The sequence below is a fragment of the Dermacentor silvarum genome, chromosome 4 (assembly GCF_013339745.2).
Source record: "Dermacentor silvarum isolate Dsil-2018 chromosome 4, BIME_Dsil_1.4, whole genome shotgun sequence".
Taxonomy (NCBI): domain Eukaryota; kingdom Metazoa; phylum Arthropoda; class Arachnida; order Ixodida; family Ixodidae; genus Dermacentor; species Dermacentor silvarum.
Window position 1 is genome coordinate 5492488 of NC_051157.2, and position 20789 is coordinate 5513276.

The 20789-nt window shown below is 48.6% G+C and overlaps 1 protein-coding gene across 3 annotated transcripts in view; it reads right to left on the reverse strand.

Moving 5' to 3' along the window:
• Positions 1-20789, reverse strand: part of LOC119449354 (protein dachsous) — a 199696-nt gene that overhangs the window by 125175 nt on the left and 53732 nt on the right. For all 3 annotated transcript variants that reach the window (XM_037712521.2, XM_037712520.2, XM_049665182.1), the window contains exons 9-11: positions 18403-18681; positions 13570-13905; positions 8270-8385 (exon numbers count right to left, since the gene is read on the reverse strand). In XM_037712521.2, coding sequence (XP_037568449.1) covers positions 8270-8385; positions 13570-13905; positions 18403-18681 — 731 coding nt within the window. The remainder of the gene's footprint in view (positions 1-8269; positions 8386-13569; positions 13906-18402; positions 18682-20789) is intronic.

Genomic DNA, 20789 nt, shown 5'->3' on the forward strand with positions numbered 1-20789 from the left:
AACCAATTTTTGGCACATCACCAATTGATCAACTGCATAAACTCTGCCACAGCTTTGGCATGCAAACGAGTGAGTTTGTTTTCAATTAAGGGCATTGACCAGCTTGTAGAATGGTTCTGATAGATATAAAAGGCCCCCAAGGTCCCTTCTGTTTGTTCTTTAGATTCCACAACGGTTTCGTTGTGAAGCTGCCCAGTCAAGTAGATGCTACAGCTGGCAAGTCCTTCTCCAATGAAGAACACTACCATTTTGGTTAACACAACAGGCGCGGCATTTCGTTCATTGCAAACTCTGCAGTCCAGTAACGAGCAATGTTTTGTTTAAACTTTTGCAGTGACCACAATTCCAAAGGTCGCTTAAGCTCGATAATGAAGAATTCTTCTGCGACTGGATTGGGCATTCCATCCCGCTGTATATTTACAGCCTCCATGTCTGCCGGTGGGCATGCATTCCCCCGTCTTGTCAATAGACAAGCGCCGCTTCTCTTGGAAGATAATAATAATAATAATACTTTATTCGTACTCAGAGAGTTGAATATGTAGTCTAGGCATACAGGGTCATAGTAGGCGGAACTGCCTATACCGGAGTGGTTTGCGTGCCGAACCTGGGACCCGTGGAGTGTGTGAGACATCTCTTCTTTTTCTTTCTTTCGTCAGAATCCTGCTAATGTATTTTGGCAAGTTCGGAAGTACTGTGGGCACGGCATCTTCTGAGAGGGCAGGAATGCGACGTGGTATCAAGACTGCAGTTCCATTAATAAAGTCGCGAACGATAAACCTAACGAAAAAAAAACAAAAAAAAAAAACAGGCGGTGGTGATTAGATTGAGCTAGCGTGAAAGGTCTCGTGAATAATACTAGGATGGCAATTGGCAATGCCACGACGACGCTGTGCAACACGCTATGTATCGCGAGAAACACCACAAAACAGGCGACGAGACCAAAACTGACGGCGAAGGCACGGAGGAGAGGCGAGGCCGGCGCGGCTATGCTTACCGCGCCGCGAGCGGTAGTGCCATATTTCCCCTGGTGGCATCGGTGCGCAAGGGGGTCACGCGCGCCCGCAGGAAAGCGCCGCCGGTATTCACACCTCCCCTTCTAGCCACCCTAGCCACGCTACGCATCTTTGGGGCCACCATGTTCGATTTTCCGTTGGCTTGGCCGGGCTTGGCTTCCAGTGCCCCCCTGTATAGCCTTCAAGATTAGTAGATGCACGCTATCCTCCTGTCTCCGAGGCCATGCCCGCTCTTCCTTGGCCGACAAAATGTTCCAAAAAGCGGCACTTGCTTTCTTTTTCCCGGTCAGCTCAGCACGTCATAATCACTTAGCGGAATCCGTTTTTTTTTATTTTTAAAATTTTTTTTATTCTTTTTAAGTTTTGGTTGTGCCGTACACTGTGCGCGGGTGAAAGTTGTGAGGGTCCGCCGGCAACCGCAATTTAATCTCGCGCACGCAAGAGACGAAGGCGGCCGGAGGCGCGCGGACTTCGTTCCTCGCGGGGCACGGGGAGAAAGCGACGGAGACGGTGGGGAGTTGCGTTCAGATCTTGCGGCTCCTGCCGACGGAGCTCTTAGTACGAACTGCCGCGTAGGCACCGTATCTTGAAAGCCGAAGTGGGCGCCCGCGGGGGACTCATCTTCAAAGCGATCTGCGATGGGTACAAAGGGCGTGCGCTGAGTGCCAGTAGCTTCGTATGCACTGTTTTTTTTTTTCTCTTTTTTCCGACGTTCACGTTGAAGCGAGAGAATAGACAGCGCGAAGGTCAATTTGCCCGCGGTCGTCGAGCGAAATGTATTCATGTAACCTGTGCGCGTGTGACCCCGTGCTTATTTAGTTAGTAAGCGCAGATAAAACTAACATCCTTACTTCGTATCGCTGTCTATTAATTTGCTATCGCAACCGATGCTCTTCCTTTTGGGCGAAACTGCGACATTTTTCTTAAGTCACTCTAAGCCTCATATTTTTTTTTTCTCGGGGGCTAGTTTTTCGGGCTGTTCGGTTTTTCGGACTGCTCCATTTTTCGGACTATCTTCCAGTCCCCGTGAAGTCCGGAAAATCGGTCTACTGTAGTACGCCGTATCAACGCAGTTTTGCGCTGAATAGTATGCCGTACCAATGCAGTCTTTGTGGGGATGCACGACTTACGCGTCCCCCGATGTTGTTTTCCTCGCATGGCTCCCATCTCCTGTAATCCGGCTTCGCCGCGTGGCGTTACGGCGGCAGCGTATTGTGCTGCGCTGCTAATGCCACCTAGTGGCGGGGTTGCTTGGGCGCAAAAGGAAGAAGGCGCTTCCTCTCGGCTTGGGTGTCGGCGAGCAGCACGCACGGAGTGTTTGCGCGTGCGCCGGTCCGCTTCGTGGGACCGTCCCGAGAAGGCTTAGGAGCAGGACACCGGTATGGACGATCACGATCGTTCGAACTCGCCACCCTTCGCGTGACCGTACACGTGAACGACTAGGCGATGCCTTAGCGTGGGGCGATCGCTCGCTATCCGGTCGCGGTGAGTCGAACTTCCTTGATTTGTCGCGCGCCCATGTGAATGTTCTATGTATAGTAATTCGACTAGCATACATCAGTGTATGAAAGGTGCAATAAATGCCCTTGTGATTGTTTACACTACTGTGTTGTCGTTCCTTTGTCCCAAGAGCACGTGTGAGACCCCACATCTTGGATGCCGCTGGACACACCGGCTGACGATCCGATGACATCAGATGGGCCGCAGCTATGCCCAGTAGAATCAACGGCGATGTTAGATGTGCCGCTTCGGACGCACCAGGTGGTTCCAGCCGTTCCGCTTGTGCCGACAGTTCGAGCAGCACACCTTCGTCCGCCATCTTCACCCGTGCGTTCCATGAACGCTTTCGTTTCTCTCCGTAAGATTAACGTGACATCTTTAGACGAGCGCAAGACGAAAAGACGGTGCGTGAGCCACGTGAACACAAGCGTACCAGACGACCACCAGAAACCGGGAGCAACGGAAGACTAAATAAACAAAAATAAAAAGCAACATAGCCGCCTCGGTGGCCGCGCCAGCCAATGGGAGGCGCGAGACGGGGGGTTCGCCTTGCACGCACGCGCTCCGCCCAATCAGAGGCCCAGAACCACCCTTCGGAAAAGCGGCATGATCGGTCGTTCAGCTTTAGTGGCGCCATTTTGAGCTGGCGCAAAATGCTAAAAAAAAAACAGCTATAAAACAAGCCCAAGATGGCGGTGGTCGGCTGGCGGCTGCACCCGCGGCACCTGCGGGAAGTTTGAACAAATTTTGCCTGTCGCAGGTCGTTTCGCGGCTCCCGTGGCGTTCTGAAAGCTGATTTTTTCCTACTTAACGATCGAAATCAGGGTTAATAATTTGAGGGCAGGTGCTTGAAGGCCCAAACATTTTTAAAATGCGTTTTTCTAAAAATCAATCTTTCGGCCGTTTTTTAACATTCTAGAACCTGCATTCCCCCTTAACAGACAATGAATTTAGCTTAAAATGTTGCTCACAATTAAGAAGCAATAATGAATCCATCTACTTGCTGATTTGTTTAATGCATCAAGCTGTGGTGCATAATACTGCTTAGGTCTTATGGCCTAATGAGTGTGGTCGTGATGCAAATTCGCCACTGGTCGATGTGCTAACAGGTCACCAGCTGTCACAAAATGCTTCCGCTAATATGTGCCTCCGGGCCGCTAATTAGTGATCAGTCCTGATATCATGTGTATGGGTTATATTGATGACTGTTAAAGCGATATTATGTTTGTCTGCACATATCTAACACAATCTGCGTGCCTTCCAGCAGCTAATTGGCTTGATCTTCGCACATGCTTTCACACTTTCCAAATTACACTCTGCTTTTGTTGTTGATCGCTCTGTCCATGTCATGTTCTGATCGGTCCTGTCGACCTGGACAAACCTTGCACCAACAGAGGCGGCCCCGGCTGACACGGCACCATTCTGCGAATTGCGACATTCGGGAACTGTGTATGCAATCCCTGCATCAGGTCAACGTTGGGGAGGGTATGCAGTAGGGCAGAGGTGCTCACAGTGACAAACTCCAGTACCACGTCAGATAGGCCGGCGGGTTCACGGCACGCTTGGCGCACCTTTTTCACCGAATACAACCAAGTGGACTTGTCGCTTGCCGGTGGTGGGCATTTGTGGCGCACCTAACATACGACATTGTGTGAGTCTCGACACTGAATACAGTGAAACCTCGATATCACGAATTTGAACTTGCGGTGGAAAACTTCGTTATATTGCGAATTTCAGTCATTTTGATCAACACAAAGCAGACGCGCGCAAACCTGCCTCCCATTTCTGCCCCCCTCCGCTCCTGTGCACTACATCGCATTACAACGAGCGCTTGATTCCCCCCCCCCCCGCTTCCTTTGCTCGTATTGAAATACGACGCCCATCAACTTCTCCTCTCCCTCATCGTTTTCCCTCGCACCCAAAGCCTACAGTGCGTGGGTGCATGATAGGATCTTATCCCACTTGGACTTTGTACGGAACATAAGACACTGCTCCACTTCTACGGTTGGTCTTGGTCGCGTGATTTGAGAGGTGCGTTCACAAGCAGTCGCTTGTAATTCAACCATTTGGCCATGTGCCTCAGCGGCGTCCGCAAAGTTTCCATTTATGGTATTGGTATTCCTTCGTCGTATTGAGGTTCTAAAACATGATGCTCTATGGAGAAGAAGTTGTAAAAGTTAAATACAGTAAAACCTCGTCAGTTCGACCCTCGTTAAATCGAATAATTTGGACTCGCCCTCTGGTCCCGGCCAGCGTATGCATTCTTCAATGCAATTAACTTCTCATTAATTCGGGCATATTTGGCCACCTATCGGTTAATTCGGACAACTTTTGGAGCTCGGCGAGTGAGGAGCGCCGCAAAAGTGCGACGCAAAAGAGCAATAACGGCGAGTGTCCAACCGAAACGAAGCGGCGGGGTCTGCATCGCCATAGTCAGCGGAAATCGTACGTGAATGACAGCAATGCCGTGCCGCTTCGCGCCTACAGGGTCTGTCCCAAAACTTCCCGGAATTTTTTTTTACAAATAATTTATTCAATATCACTTTACAATCTTTTCAGAACGTTTCAAAGTATTCTCCCCCTGCTTCGATGCACTATTGCCCTTGCTTCTCGCAATCATTGAAGGCGCCCTGGAAGCCGTCAACGGGAACCTTCTTCAGTGAGGTCGTTGCAGCTGCTTTTACCGTCTCCAGCATCCCATGCCTAGTTCCTTTCAGGGTTCTTTTGATTCTTGGCAACAAAAAGAAGAAGTCCGGTGGTGTCAGATCGGGGCTGTACGGCGAATGGGGCAGCATTGCCACACCCATTTTGGCCAGCAACTCGGAGACAATAAGCGCAGTGTGGCTTGACGCGTTGTCATGGTGCAAGATCCAATTGTCGCGAATTTCTTTTCGGACGTGTCGAACACTGTTGCGCAACCGTTTGAGCACTTCACAGTAAAACTCCTTGTTGACTGTCTGTCCCTGTGGCACGAATTCACTGTGAACCACACCTTTTCTGTCAAAAAACACAATGAGCATTGCCTTGATTTGCGATTTGGTCATCCTTGCTTGTTTCGGGTGAGGAGACTCCATGGTGTGCCACTCGCTGCTCTGACGCTTTGATTCGAGATCATACTCAAAAATCCAGGTCTCGTACCCTGTGATCACTCTGTCCAAAAATTCTGGGTCCGTTTCGTAGCGTTTATGCAATTCCTGGCACTTCAACACACGCTCTTCCTTCATCTCACTCGTCAGGACTTTTGGCACCATTTCTGCGCAGACTTTCCTCATTTGAAGATCCTCCATGAAAATGGATGAACGATTGTTTTGGGTTTTCCACACTCCTCTGCGATCATCCGAACACCCAATCACCGGTCCTTGTCCAAAACTTGATGCACTTTTTGCAGCGAGTCTTTCGTTTGTGATGTCAACGGGCGTCCCGAGCGGTCATCGTCGTTGACGGAGTCCCAACCTTCGCGGAACCTCTTGTGCCACATGAAAGTTTGGCCTTGTTTCATAGCGTCGTCACCATAGGCTTTCCAAAGCATTTCGAGCATCTCCTGCCCCGTTTTCACCCAGTTTCACACAAAACTTCATTGCATAATGCTGCTCAAAAAACCGGTCCATTTTCTTTCTCGGCGAGGGTGCACTAGATACCTCTGCGTGGAGCGTGACCTGACTCAACAACTACCCACAGGCAACTGAGACCGGTCTCATTTCGAAGCTAAGATCCCCCACTAACTTCTCCGCCTGAAGCCCCGCCCCCGCCAGGTGGCATTGCCGAATACAAAAAATCATTTCGGGAAGTTTTGGGACAGACCCTGTATTTGTTCCTTTAACCCTTTGCGGTCCGTTGTCGGGCAGGGCCCGAGAACGCAACACGGCCGTAGCGGTCCGCCGTCGGACACCGCCCGACAAGGGTGTTTGGGGGTTAAATTTCGCGTGTTTTCTCACTGCGATTCGTGCGCATTCTTTGTATACATGATGCACAATCTCTTGAAGGATAAATAAACCTTGTTTGTTGAAGTTTACTTCTTTTTGCACTAGAGTGGAGCACAATGTTTAGCACAGCTTCTGGATACCAGAGCGTTCTCACTTGCACGCGAAACCGCACGTTCGTGCGGTTCGCAGAGAAGCATGACCACTTTTTTCCCAGCGTGTGTTTTACGGTGGTGCAGTTAGTGAAAGCTTCTAGAGGTTTCCATTGTCAATAGCTGTATTTGAGGCGCACACAGCTGCAGAATCATGGTGAGAAAGAACAGCGACACCTGCAGTACCGTCGCAACCTCATCTAACAGCAGGTGGGGTGACGTGAGGGCCAGAGCCAAAAAGCGGGGCCCGTCTGCGCGGAAGGAATGCGAGGAAAGGCTAGATGGGAGGAGCCATTTCATCTACAAGCTCCCAGGCCAAAGCAGCAAGGACTGTGCTGCTTGTAGCGATTGAAAAACAAATGGAAGCAGGAGGGAAACTGTGTTTTTCTGCAAACCTGCAGTAACAACCCTGGTCTGCACCCAGGAGAATGCTTCGAGCGGTATCACACGCTGCTCAAATATCGATAGAGGAGTTGCCTGCAGAATTCAAGAGAAAAAATAAATATCTGTGAGTTTTTCTTCCACAGTTTGTGGTTTTATTCGCAGCACCACAAACTGGCAAAATAGTTTCGGACCAGGACAGCCAGAAAGTGTTTAAAAGTTTCGAACCGCAAAGGGTTAATGCCTTTATCCTTGCGTTTACTGATGCGCATAACACCGCGGTGGCAGCGGGCTTTCGTAATTGCACAGTCGCCATCCATGATGGCATCGATAGCAGCTGCAGTTTGTGCGGTTTCAGCTGCAAACAGTAGTTTCGTTTTGACTCCATACGCACGTCGGTCGTGTGCCTAAAAAACTGCATTGTCGCCATCCATGATCGCGACCGCGGTTTCGTCTGCGGTTGTTGCAGCAAGCGGTAGTCTGGTTCTGACTCGGTGCATGCGTCAGCCGCGTGCCTTCAGTACCGCAAAGGCGCCGTTCATAATCACGTCAAAAGCAGCCGCGGTTTCCTCCACAGTGGTTGCAGCTAACAGTTTCGTTTTGACTCGATGCGAAGCTGTCGAGGATGAAGAGCACCGGTGACATCGTGATGGACGGACAATCTGTTGCCGATCAGCTGAATGGCGAAAACATAATCTGGATGTGCGTGCGGTAGTGCAAAACATGTCGCAAATGAAGGCACGCTCCACAGCCGTGCTGTGAAGAAAGTCGCGAGGCCTCGATCGTCGCTGCGAGAGCCAATGATCACGAGATGACGAGAATTTCAGCTCCCGCTCTGCTTTTGTGCAAAACAGCAACAGGATTTGCTCATTCATTCCTTAAACAAAAGCGTGTTGACTTAGTAAGCATTTTCTTATTGTTTTCTGGATACCCTCGGATCTTACTGTGCTTTGTTATATCGAGAATTCCATTATATCGTGGTTTAACTGTATCTGAAAATATGCTTATCCTTTCATGTAATGAAGATAATTTGGTGTCTGATGCAACTGTTATAACAGGGTTCGACTGTACCAATGATCGAGTGCTTTTCAGACCACTCTAGACAAGCAGAAGCCCCCCAAGTATTGTGCCTGGTTTGTGTGATGCCTTGTGACTATGTTGTGAGAGGACACTGAAAATAGGAAACACGCGTGCACTGAGCATGGGCAGCACCCACTTGCTAGCTCAGCAGCCAGAGGCAGGTCCAGCTCTCACAGTTTCATAACGGCAATCTAGACAGGCATTGATGTAGTAAATGACATACCTGGACATGAATAAGTGTGGTGGTGCCAGCATCGTCCAATCGCACCTGTAGCTGGTGCTCGCTGGCCATTTCGAAGTCCACTTCCCCCACAGTGAACACATCCCCGGAGTGCTGACCTGCAAGTATCCAGCCATGGAGCACATCAAAACACAAGCTGTGACATCAGCTTACAAGTTAATTAAGCACCATCGCTTACAATGCCATCCAAGCAGTCATGAATGAGTGCGAAATGTGACCCTTATTTGCACAAAATACGAGGTGTGTTCAAAAAGAAACCGAACTTTTGAAATAGAGCGCCAACTGGCAGAGGGAGCGCACTGCGGCTACTGAGCGCATGTAGCGGCAGGTTTAGACAACAAACTGCCATTTGCCACGTTTCGCTCTGACCGTTAGTTGGTGAGCAACAGCCGCTGAAGTGAGCACATGAACAAGCTGTTCTTCGGATAGGTGCCAAAGTGACAATGAAGCAATTGGAAGAACAGTTGAAGCAAGTTCTGCTACAAACTTGGGAAAACATTCACAGAGACATTTCAGTTGCTTAGCCCAGCATACGGGGAGGACTGTATGAGTCACACGCAGTGCTATGATTGGTTCAAGCGTTTTGAAGACGGAAGAATGTCAGTCGGTAAGGATCCCAAGCCTGGACGACCTTCCACATCCACAGATGATGACTATGTCGAGAGAGTTCGAACTGTGATTCGTGGAAATCATCGTTTGACTGTTCGAGTTGCTGACGAAGTGGGTATCAGCGTAGGATCATGTCATGAAATTTTGAGTGACAAACTTGGGATGCGTCATGTCAGTGCAAAATTTGTGCCGCGTTTGTTGACTGATGAACAGAAGCAGACCCGTGTTGAAATAAGCCAGGAACTGCTCGCCGCTGCCAATGACGATGAAAACTTTCTTAAGAACATCATAACAGGCGACAAGACATGGGTTTATGGCTATGATGTTGAAACGAAAGTGCAGTCATCGCAATGGGTGGCCAAAGGTTCTCCTCGTCCAAAAAAGCACGCATGAGTCGGTCAAAAATCAAGGTGATGTTGGTTGTGTTTTTTGACTGCAAAGGCATTGTCCATCAGGAATGTTTGCCACATGGTCAGACGGTAAACAAAGAAGTTTATCAGGAAATCTTGGCATGTTTGAGAGATTCTGTGCACAGTAAGAGGCCTGAATTGTGGGAAAATCAGGCTTGGATGTTGCATCATGACAATGACCCGGCTCATGCGTCGCTCGTTGCCCGCAGCTACTTAGCGAAACACCACACTCCTGTTGTGCCCCACCCACTATATTCTCCGGACCTAGCCCCAGCAGACTTCTTTCTATTCCCCAAGCTGAAAACCACCTTAAAAGGAAGTTGTTTCCAAACCGTACAGGAGATACAGGATAATGCGAGAAAGACCTGTGCGCCATTCCAGAAAGTGCGTTCCAGGAGGCTTTCCAAAAATGGAAGAAAAAATGGGAAGAGTCCATTGCCAGTAGAGGGGACTGCTTTGAAGGGGACAGCACTTAAAATGTTGTACCATAAGCAGTAAAGGTGTTCGGTTTCTTTTTGAACACACCTCGTATTTGATTATATTACTCATGTGTTGGAGTTTATCAATACAAATGCAATTTTGCTTTTGGCAGCTGACTAAGCAAAGATCCAGCAGACTCTACTGTTAATTGAACTGCTCAATCTTTAGGCTTTGTATGCAATGGGACTTACCCCACTGCTCACACAAAAGCCAGATTTATCATTACACTTAACTGTGCACCACTACCTAAAACCAAGACTTTCAGGGCTCTGGTTTTTTACAAGCCATGACAGTGCCACATCGCAGGGACAGTCACCACAAGTGTGAAATACAAATTTAACAGACCTGTACGCAACAAATTACATGTAATTAATTACATAATTGTAATTATTCAATGACAATTTTAGTAGTGTTGTAATTTAACGAATATTTTGTTTACTGGATAACACTCACTGTAATTCAATTATTTCTTTCAGTAACCAATCACATTAACCAGTTACATTTCTGGTGAAACAAGCTGTAACAGGCAACGCAGCTTTGAGCACTCAAATTTTGCGGGAACTACAGTATCTAACGGGATGAAAACATATACATGGGTTACCTCCTTACAATCAGCGTCCTGTAGCTGCACCTCAATCATGTGAGCATGGCAAGCTTGCAGATTTGCACAGCTCTCTTTCTCCTCGAAACGCCTTTAAGCGGGCTTCATAGGTAACAGCTGCTGCTCAATTCTTCATTAATGCAATCTATGACTTCTCCGATATATACACGATTTATATATAGGTATTTTTGCAATTGTAAAACACAAACAATATTTTTAGGGCTGAATAATATGCACCTTCACATTAAATTAAATTACAGATTTCGCCACCTTTTCAAGCAATGTGAGCGTTTGCTGGCGTCTATTGCATTTAGTCATTTAAGTTCAAATGGCTAACGAGTGAAGGGTGCCGAGAGGAGGTCCACTAGATGATGGCAAAAAGAAGAAACGAGCCTCCATTAATAGGTGACACTAGAGCATGCGCTCTCAATACCTGATGTGTCATCACCTCCGCTATAGAAAGAAAGAAATCTCTACGGGCACTGTTCTCAGGTTTTCCGACCCCACGCACCACGATGTCCCCTTTCTGCGCCTTGTCGCCTGCTAGCCTACTGTTCCAGCTGCCGGGAGGGATACACGGAAATATAAGGATCCCAAGGTTTCTGAATATTAGTTCGTAGTACTGAGGCATTAACATGACACAGAAACTGAATATTGATCATTGGTATTCTGAAGTTTCTAAAAGTGAAATATTTTTACATTGAAACTATAATCAGTCAGCAAGGGATTTCTGAAAAGCTCGTTAATCTGAACAGTTTGTTAATGTGGTGTTTGTAGTAACATGGTGTCACTGTATGCATTCCAAAAGTTTGCGACGAACTGCATTGGTGTTCCAGTAATCTTTGAGCACCAATGCATAAAAAGGCCGTTTTTAAAGAAGTGTAACAACAGTGCATATTTATTGCAAGTTTGACAGCGCTTATATCAAAACTGGTTCTACTTTCAAAATTCGTTCCAAGTGGATGTGCCTTGTGAAATCACTGGCTTCAATTCTTACATGCAATATGTGTGCAAAATAATTAGTAACAAAGTTGATTAGTGAAATTTTGTTAATTGGTCGATTATGCAATTTTATTTAAAGTGCAATTAATGTCCACCTCTTCGAGGAACCCAGCTCAATGAGTAGATTTGTGCTATATGCCACAGGTGATTTTTAAAAATGCTGTCATCATTAAAGAAAACACCCGGTACAGCATGGTATTTTGACCCGCAGTGTAGTGCCAGTGAGTGCATCATTGTTCTGCAAAATCAAGCAATAACTACACAAGGAATACCTGAACACACATAGTCGGCTCATGTGTAGCTCAAATGCCCACAGACTTGCTAATGGCTTTAAGTGTCGCATACAATTGTTCCGAAAACAAGGAGAGGGCAGCCAGGTAAGTATGGGAACAAAACTTTGCCAAACATTGCCGCTGGGATTTTAACTCATGTCCCTGCAGCAGTGTGCACATTGAAGTGCTGACCAGTGGGCTACCATGTAACATTTGTGCTTTAGTAACTTTTCCAAGGTTTTTAGGCACCCACGACGTCCCCACGAAGGTGGGGACGTCTGTGTAAGCTCAGAACAGGCAATACTGCAGCGAACAGCAGTTTTGAAAACAGTGACTGCTGTGGGAGACTGCTGTTGCTGCAGTAAATGAGTACAGAGGAATTGTTGAAGTGTACTGACTTTTTTTGTTAATCTGAACATCTATTCAACAGGAAAATTTTTTATTCTTTAATGTTCATTCATTTTGAGAAAGATGTGAGCGGCGCCATATTGAATTTTCCAGACTCCTTTGTTTAAAGGGACATTAAAGCAAAAAAAGTACAGTCAATGGTCGATTATTCCGACACCAATAATTCGGACATACCTTGATTATTTAGACAGCACTGTGGCGTTGCCACTAGCTCTGTAGACTTGATGCATAAGGACGATCGAAATTTCTGACACCTGACAGCACATCGTTTGATAATGCACACTCCGAGTGCATGACCATGTGCCAAGCAGAAATAACGATGTTTTTGTTTTGAGACGTCGCCAGCATAGTCGTTGGCCATGTTGGCAATGTTTTGCACAACTAAAACTAGCAAAGCCTAGTCAATCTAGTAGTTGCCAATGAGAATATGGTGCATGCACTGACTGTACTTTCGTCTCTGTAGTGACAGTATGACAATGGTCGAGATACGGGCCACGATTTTGTAGCAATGCTTTCCTCTCGATTAAACGCTACTCTTACCATCCACTGTTCACAACCAGCTGATCTCGTCGATAATGTGTGCGGAGCGTCGCTCTGACCACGGACAAAGCGACAAGCGGAAAAAGTAGGAAAAGGAACAGCATAAAAGACATTGCTAGAAAAATGCGGCCACAGAATGTCTAGGCCAAGGGCAAGAGTATGTGTGCGCAGCAACATGCTTGATAAAGTTGGGCTGTATTCTTGGACAATAACTTTCGAAAGATACTTGATTTGTGTGACATTTCGCGTGACTATCAAGGGACGCATTGACGGGAGGAAGCATTTCCACACTGTGCCAAGAATGTCGTTACTTGCAGACGCCGCTGCATCTCGCACTAGTCAAACGAAAGATGGCGTGCTTGGCACAAGACTTTCGCCCGTCGACACGTCTAGTGCTTTAAAACTGAAAGTAGTATCTGTGGTAGTAGTAGTGATTGTCCGAGAATATGGGCCAAGTTTGTCAACGCATTGCTGTGCGCACACACTCTTGCCTCCCACTTGGTCAGTTGTTATTTCAACCACTGTCATGCTGTCGCTACAGATAGACAACAGTACAGCCAATGCATGCATCAAACCTTCATCCCCTGGCAACTTAACTGAAGTCGACCGAGCCGCGATAGCTGAATGATTGTGGATTTCTTCGGAACAGTCATTGTCTGGCGCTACCCTCACTTAATATTTCCCTCATTGGTGCATTCATCACAGGCGGAGTTGGCGCCCCTTGAAACTGTTTTAAGAGGTTGCCAGGACCGTGTAGCTATTTAACACGTAGATGAACAAACGTTAGATGTGCGGAACTACTCACATGACAACCAGCAAATGCAGCCAATGCAGCCATAGTGGCTTGGCTTGCCCTGCCGTTAGGGCATGGTAGGTTACTACTGGATCGATTAGGCTACGCTAGTTTCGGTTTCGAAGAGGTGCACAGTAGTATACATTAAGTATGAAAGTAAAGCTCACCAACATCAAAGACAAGCGGTTCACCCAAGAGGCAAAAGGTGGCCCCTGCTGGGTGTGGTGCCAGGGAGCCCAACACAGTGCCTGCAGCCGCTCCCTCACGGACGTGCATCCTCCGGGTGGAGCCACCAGCGGCCACTCCAGGCGGCTGGTGAAGGCCCAGGACACGCACCAGCAGTGCCAGCCGAGCCTCACGAGGTGGCTGGCCCCCATCGTGTGCCACCAGCACCAGCGAGAACTCCTCCTGGCTCTCGCGGTCGAGCACCAGCCGTGTGGTTAGCCGGCCCGTGTGTGCATCCACGGCAAAGGCCATACGCCCATCCCGTTGCTGACCGCTGCCTGTAGTGCCACAATGCCAATCCTCTCACCTACAAAATGCTTACCAAACTTCTTCTTCGTCTTTCTCAGGTTTTACGTGCCAAAACCAGTTCTGATTATGAGGCATGCCGTAGTGGAGGGCTCCGGATTAATTTTGACTACCTGGGGTTCTTTAACGTGCACTCCAACAAGATGCCTAAGCTCACCTTCCACAAAACAAATCTATCTTAATTTAACATGCATCACACATGGAACATGGACCTTATCCTGCACGCAAAACATTTTCTCTAGCAGAGCAGTCCACTCGTTTCCTACAGGTAGGCCACCAGAACAGTGACAAAAGTGTTTTTATAAGTTAAGTGTGCGCAAACAAGCAGTTGTAAAGGAATTTGTGCAGAATGCTCAATTTAAAGGTTGTAGAGTTCTTGCCAAAAGTGTGCAGGCTAAAATATGTCATGACCAGAGCTGCTAATAAAGTGCACCCTTCGGGCCGCTTTCATGGTGCTGGGTATACAGTGTGGGCCCCATACTGCTGCGATCAGTTCACACATTCTATATGCACAAGAATTGAAACCTTGACTATCACATGAGGGTCAGCCCCCCAGCTGTCACATGAGAGCAGGGAACGGTCAGACAAGCAAGGTCACATGCAAGTGCGGATGCACCACCCAGCCTCTTCCACTACGTCATTTCCTAGCCACTTGGGCGGCCGAGATAGTGTTAATGCGTCAGCATTCTTAGAGTACTTCACACACTTTCCGGGGGCTATGGTTGTATGTACAGCAGAACTTCACTGATATGATACCATTACGTACGATTTCCCGGCATCAACGTTCATGATCAAGAACACAAAATAATTGGTCTCTAATCCACGCTGTGAAAGTGGTTGAACAGCGAAGCTGCAAATGACAACTAGAATGATTAACCATTGCGACGTAGCTTGAAATTATTCCCATGGTGCCATTCAGATGCAATTTACCCAATTATTAGCCTAAGACGTTTCAACGGCCTGCAACTTGGATTGCGCCTCTACTTCTTGCACCTGCAAAGGGTGGACCAGGGAGAAGAGAAATGCACTTAACCACACTTTCACCACGCCTAGTAGGCACGCTGCTCTTCAGGAGTCCTCACAATACGTGACCTTCTAATAGCACTGTCACAACACAAATCAGTTGCTAGGTAGGTTCTTTTACATACAAAAGTGTAGTTACGTCACTCCCTGCTTCGTATGCTACAGCTGCTGCTTTGTATGCTACAGTTGTTGCTTCCTGGCAACTGCAGCTTATGCAACCGTAATCTCTGCCAGGAAACGCTTGCGGCGAATGCTATGTGCTGTGGGAATTGAAGAATGTGCTGGCACCACTGCGCGGGCTTCACCTGGATGCCGTCTCCCGCCTATCTCTGTCTGCTCCCAATCGGTTTCAGTGGTGGCACTCCACTCACGGTGGTTAGCGGCGGGCTGGGGCGCTGACGTCACGAAGTGGCCACATTTGGCTGCTGACTGCTGAGCGTGGCTCTCTTATCTCCAGGACCAGCGCAGTGTACGTACAGTACATGCTTTCCTCACATCCGCCGACACCTTTGCGACTAGGACTTGAGCTCGCGCACGGTGCCTTTGTCCGTGCTGGGAGCGTGTACTTTGTGCTGATCCTTTCCTGACGCTAAGCCGAAAAGCGGTGCCTAGTGCTCGCACGAGGTCGTACCATGCCGAGCCGCACTTGCCGAAGGCCCAAGCTGAAGAATATTGCCCGAGCTCTTGCAAGTTTGCCCATTGGTTATTGCCAGAGCAAGTAGCATGGCGCGTGTCCCAACTTGAGCCTGTGCTCTCACAGCGATGTGCTATAGGCACCCGTTTCTGTATTTTTGCCCTTAGTGCCCTTTGGTTTCCCGCCACTCGGGCGTTTGTGCAGTGCTGGTGCCGCTGGAGTAAATAAATGGTTTCCGTTACTCAGGGCAATATTATGTTATTGCGTGCGTTGCTCGGTAGCCCCTTGCGGCCTGAGCTCGCACACAGCAGTGCCGGAGGCGAAGGCTGACACGGCCCTGTGGCTCACTAAGTTCAAACCCGCGGTGGTCGGTACTCCTGTGAGACCCTAAGACCTCACAGTGCGAAGGCGAGCTTTCAGATTTTTTTTTTCTTTCCTCCACACGGCCGAGGCAACGGATGTGAGCGCCATCTGCTGGTGCTGCAAGGAACCCAGCTCAACACACGGCGCGCGCCTCTAGTTGCATCTTGCCCAGAAGCATCTTGCATCTGCATCTTGCCCAGAAGCTACTGCCTCCAACCCTACTGCGATAGGCATTTTCACTTTGTGGGGTTTCGGGTGCTCGCAGTGGTTGTGCAACATCGTTCCATTGCGTTGCTCCATGTCCTCGCCTCTCTGCCTGAACGGGGTGGCAGCAAGTCATAAAACACTCTCACTTGGCTGTCGTCCCGCCCACGGCAAGGTCAACGGCCTTCCCCCATTGGCCGACTTTTTGGCGGGATTCTGGCCCTGCTTGCGTGCGCTCCGGGAACGCGGGCGCAGACGGGGCCCGATGAAGCCACATCCAGGCATCGGAAGGTGCGTACGTGTTTCCCTCTGCCGGCGGTGGCCCCCAATGTCCGCCGCCGGCCGATGGTTACTTCGGCTCGTCGGGGTCCCGGCCACGGTGGGCGCGGGCACTCTTCCATCGTCTCGATGTCCTGATGCAGTGCCTTGCGATCATGCCCCAGTCTGTTCTTCTGTTTCTTTCTGTTTCCATTTTCTTTGCTATGGGGTGCGCGATGGCAGGGGCTGGCTGAAGGATAGGCAGCCTCTCCCTCTGCTCGGTTCTTTGTTTTCTCTGTTGCGGTGAGCTGTTAGCAGCCACCGACGATCATTTGGCCATGTTTTGTGTTTCAATTAGAGTTAGATTCGGACGTTGTATTGAACCCCAGCTTAATAAACATTGTTTGTTCCTTCCCGAGAGCTTCGCCTAGGGTCTCCATTTCTGCGCACGCGGGCTCACGTTCCCCTAGCTGCATGGGACCGGCAGGCGGGCGCGCACAGTGGCGCGTTGGCACACGGAGCGGGCCGTTGCAGGCGCGACCGCGGTGTCCTACATGTATGCATCTCAGCTCGGAGTGCTCTAACCCGCGGTAGTCGTCCGGCGGGCGCGATATCTGAGCGTGAGCGCCGTGAGCATAGCGTAGTGGAGACTACAACTTATCTATTTCACAGCATGTGGGCCAGTCGTGCCGTTGGAAGAGTACCGCACGCTTTTAATAGGCAATAACCCAACCGCACCGCCGTTTCCTGCTGCAGGCAGCAGAAAGGGAGTATCATGTATTGTTCTGGCGGCATCGTAGGCATCCTATTCTGGTGTTGCCCCATCACCGCCAGCTCAATTTCATTTATATTTCATATCGCAGTCTTAAAACACTGCAACAATGTGCATCTCTGGTTGCTTGAGCCCTACCAGTCGACCTCCACACCCAGGCCGAATTCCAGGAGCGCACGTTGCAGAAGCCATAAAAACAGTAACGTGCCTCTAGGACTGCTCGAGCCCTACCATATTGGTGTCTCGTGCTGCAACGATTCACACAGTGCTTCGCATTGCGTAGATGTAAACTATAGTTGAGTCTCTTTTTAGTGACTTCCGATCGTACGTTTTCTAGGTTAGTAAGTTTTTTCTAGGTTTTTTCCCGAAACATATGAATGAGGTTCTACGATATCAATGTTTATATCTATCTATGCTTGTATCTAACAATTTTCCTGCCTACCAGGTGCCTGGGTAGTCCATGGTCGAATGCTGAGGGAACAGGGTTCGAAACCAACCATCGGACCAACTTGGGTCACTGAGTACGTGGCAATGTGTAGTGTACATACATGGCCGCTCTTCAATGAGCCTTTCACACTGACATGGCTCACTGTAGATGTAGGACTAGGTAGGTACCGCTATTCAAAGAAACTCTTTGACGCCGACTTGAGGCACTGGGTATCTGCCACTCGATCTGTGCTGGTCTTCAATGAACCCCTTTGGTGGCAACTTTGGTCACTGGGTATGTGCCAGTAGCTGCGTGCCACTCTTCAATGAACGTTTTTGATGTGAACTAGGTAGGTGCCACTGGGAATGACAAAAATATTGTGCAGAGAGCAGTTGTGGAACACGCCAGAAAGTGGCATTTACTAGGATGTGTTTATCTTACCAAGCTTTTTCCTGTCTTAGATTGGAAATGAACTAAACTGTCTGAGTCGGCTGCAGCCGCTGACCAATTTTTGGACATCGCTACAAGCCCCCACCACGGTAACAAGCAGAAATGCATTCAGATAAACTGTTCATTGTAAAAAAAAAAAAACACACACACACACACAAAGGAAGACACATTTTCAAACAGACCAGAAGGCAACAACGCTCCGCTCACTGGATGACATACACCATTGGGCCCGTGATAGCCATAGCTGTGTGTGGAGTGATTTCAAAGTGACCTTTCTGATTAAGACAAGAGTTTAATATATTAAACTCTGTTGGCTCAAGTAAGAAAAGAGGCCAAACCTGGAACAATCTCGTAGACGACCTGGCCGTTGGGCCCCTCATCGGCATCCACAGCACGCACCTGCACCAGCTCACTGCCAGCAGGCTGGTGCTCACGCACACTCAGCATGCGGTCCAGGGGTTCCACAAAGATTGGTGCATTGTCATTCTCATCGGACACCAGAATCCGCAGCCGTGCTGTGCTCGAGAGTGTGGGGGTGCCCTGGTCTTGAGCTTGTACCAGCAGTTCGTAACTGGCCTGGGCCTCACGATCCAGGGTGGCCAGGCTGTGCACATCGCCTACACACAACAGCAGCAATGTCAGCACTGGCAGCACTGCTGCACCATCTTCGTACGACACTCATACGGGACACCTTTAGCACTCATTGCTGTCCCAATGCTGATGGAGTGAAGCTCTTGGTTTGTGCAATGCATGGCAAGAAAGCCTCATTGATGTTTACAGGAACGCTACCAGTGAGACTAAAGTGCTCAAGGACTTCATATGCACATTGTAAAACCCTCGTCTTCAGCCTGTTTAGGGGCATTGTGAAATGTTGAAAATTTTTCCCCACTTCGCTGAAAGAAGCAAAAACAGCAGAGCCTTAATATTTAAAGGAAATAGGGGCCACTTTATGGGTGACCTGTACCAACAGTTTTGAAGCATGTAGATTAGATATGTTGTTTGAAAATAATTACTGAATACCGTATTTACACCCATAATAAACGCACTAGCATAATGAACGCATCCCCCACTTTTTGAATCAAGTGCGTTTTTTCTTTTCCTCGCATAATGAACACAACTTGAACTTGCTGCTGTGAGGTAGGAGAGACACGGTATGATTCAGCGTCTGATACGGCGTCTGGCGGGTACGATTGTATCGACATGGCTCGTGGCATCAGAGATTTGTGTGCATAGTATCGCTGTGCCATAAACCACACTTAGTGCCCACAGCTGGCGCCGACAAATTAAAAACAAAAGTGTAAAAAAATTGGCCGCCATCCGTGATCTGTGAACGTGAATGTCCAGCGAAGCTGTATCAAACACCGCACATGGTCGAGCATTGTATTCACATTGTTCTTCTAGTGTCTTTAATTTCCGTGGTCTACCCATGGCAGTCTTAAAATGAACTGAATGAGTTGCTAGACAGGTCTCCTTTTTATATATGAAAGCGTGGTGATGTCACTAAGTATATACATATATATACAGCATATATATATATCCCGTATGCCTGATTGCAAAGAAAGATATGCCGTTTGCCTTCAATTGTTAAAGAGATACGGACACAAAATTTGGAAATTTTACGAAAATGCTGAAAATGAATCCTCAGTGTGCGATTACACCGAAAAGAAGTAGTCACTTAGCTCATTTTTGAACTTGTGCAAGAATTATTTGTAATTTCCTCTGTAAACTTGCTTTTTCAAGAGTGCACGCAGACGAGGCAGGCTGGCAGCTGCGGGGTACTTCAGCACTGCGTGGATGACTGAATAGTAGTTTATGCTATCAGCAACTGCTGTGAGGTATCAGTACCTCCGAGCAATGCATTGCTCAGAGATTCTCACGTGCACTTCGCCAGCCCACCGACAGATGGCAGCACCTGTCTGACGTTCTCCCCAGTTTTTCCTGCTTTTAGCCTGTGGAGAAGCAAAGCTGTGTGTGTGTCTGATTTCGTGAGTCGCACTCGCTAGCCTTGTATTGAGTTACTATGCTTTGCCAACATTTTTAAAGACATTACTGCCTTCGTGCCCAGCCTCGGGCATCTCGCCACAGTCTCGCCCTCAGACTGCTCAAGAAGGCTGCAAAACAGTACCGACACCTTTTCGTCTCCTCTTTTCAAACGTGCCGCTGATCATTTCTGCCTTGCGTTTGCGTGAGAAGACCGATGGCACAGCGTCAGGCTTTAGGCATTGCCTTTTGAGCGGCATGCTGAGGCTTTTCAGCACAGCTGGGCTGGTCACATAATTATCGTCGATGAAGTGGTCCGCGCAAATGAAGTCATTTTTTAGAGGTTTCCAGGCTGGGCATGATGGCTGACAGGCAGGTATCCAAAGGTTAGTTACGCACCTTCTCGTCTCTGCGGAACGCGTGCGACGGTGTGTCACGACCGACGATGCTGTTATAACAGCAATGTCTGGGCATTTCCTTCCGCCGCGACAAACACGTCAATACCGAGCAACGACCGCAAAAGGTGCATGTAAGACGCACTACCCGTGTGGAGCGCCGACGGGGATAATGTTTCGAACTGACCACGTGCGAAGATCGCTGAAAGGGGTTAAACAAACGCTGCAGGGGACCGACACCCCTGAAAACACTGCGACGGCTGTGGCCAACCTTGGCCGCACGCGGGTGGGACTTATGACGTCAAATTTCAGTTTCTGCCAGCCGCCGTTTGGAAGCAAGGCGCAACAGA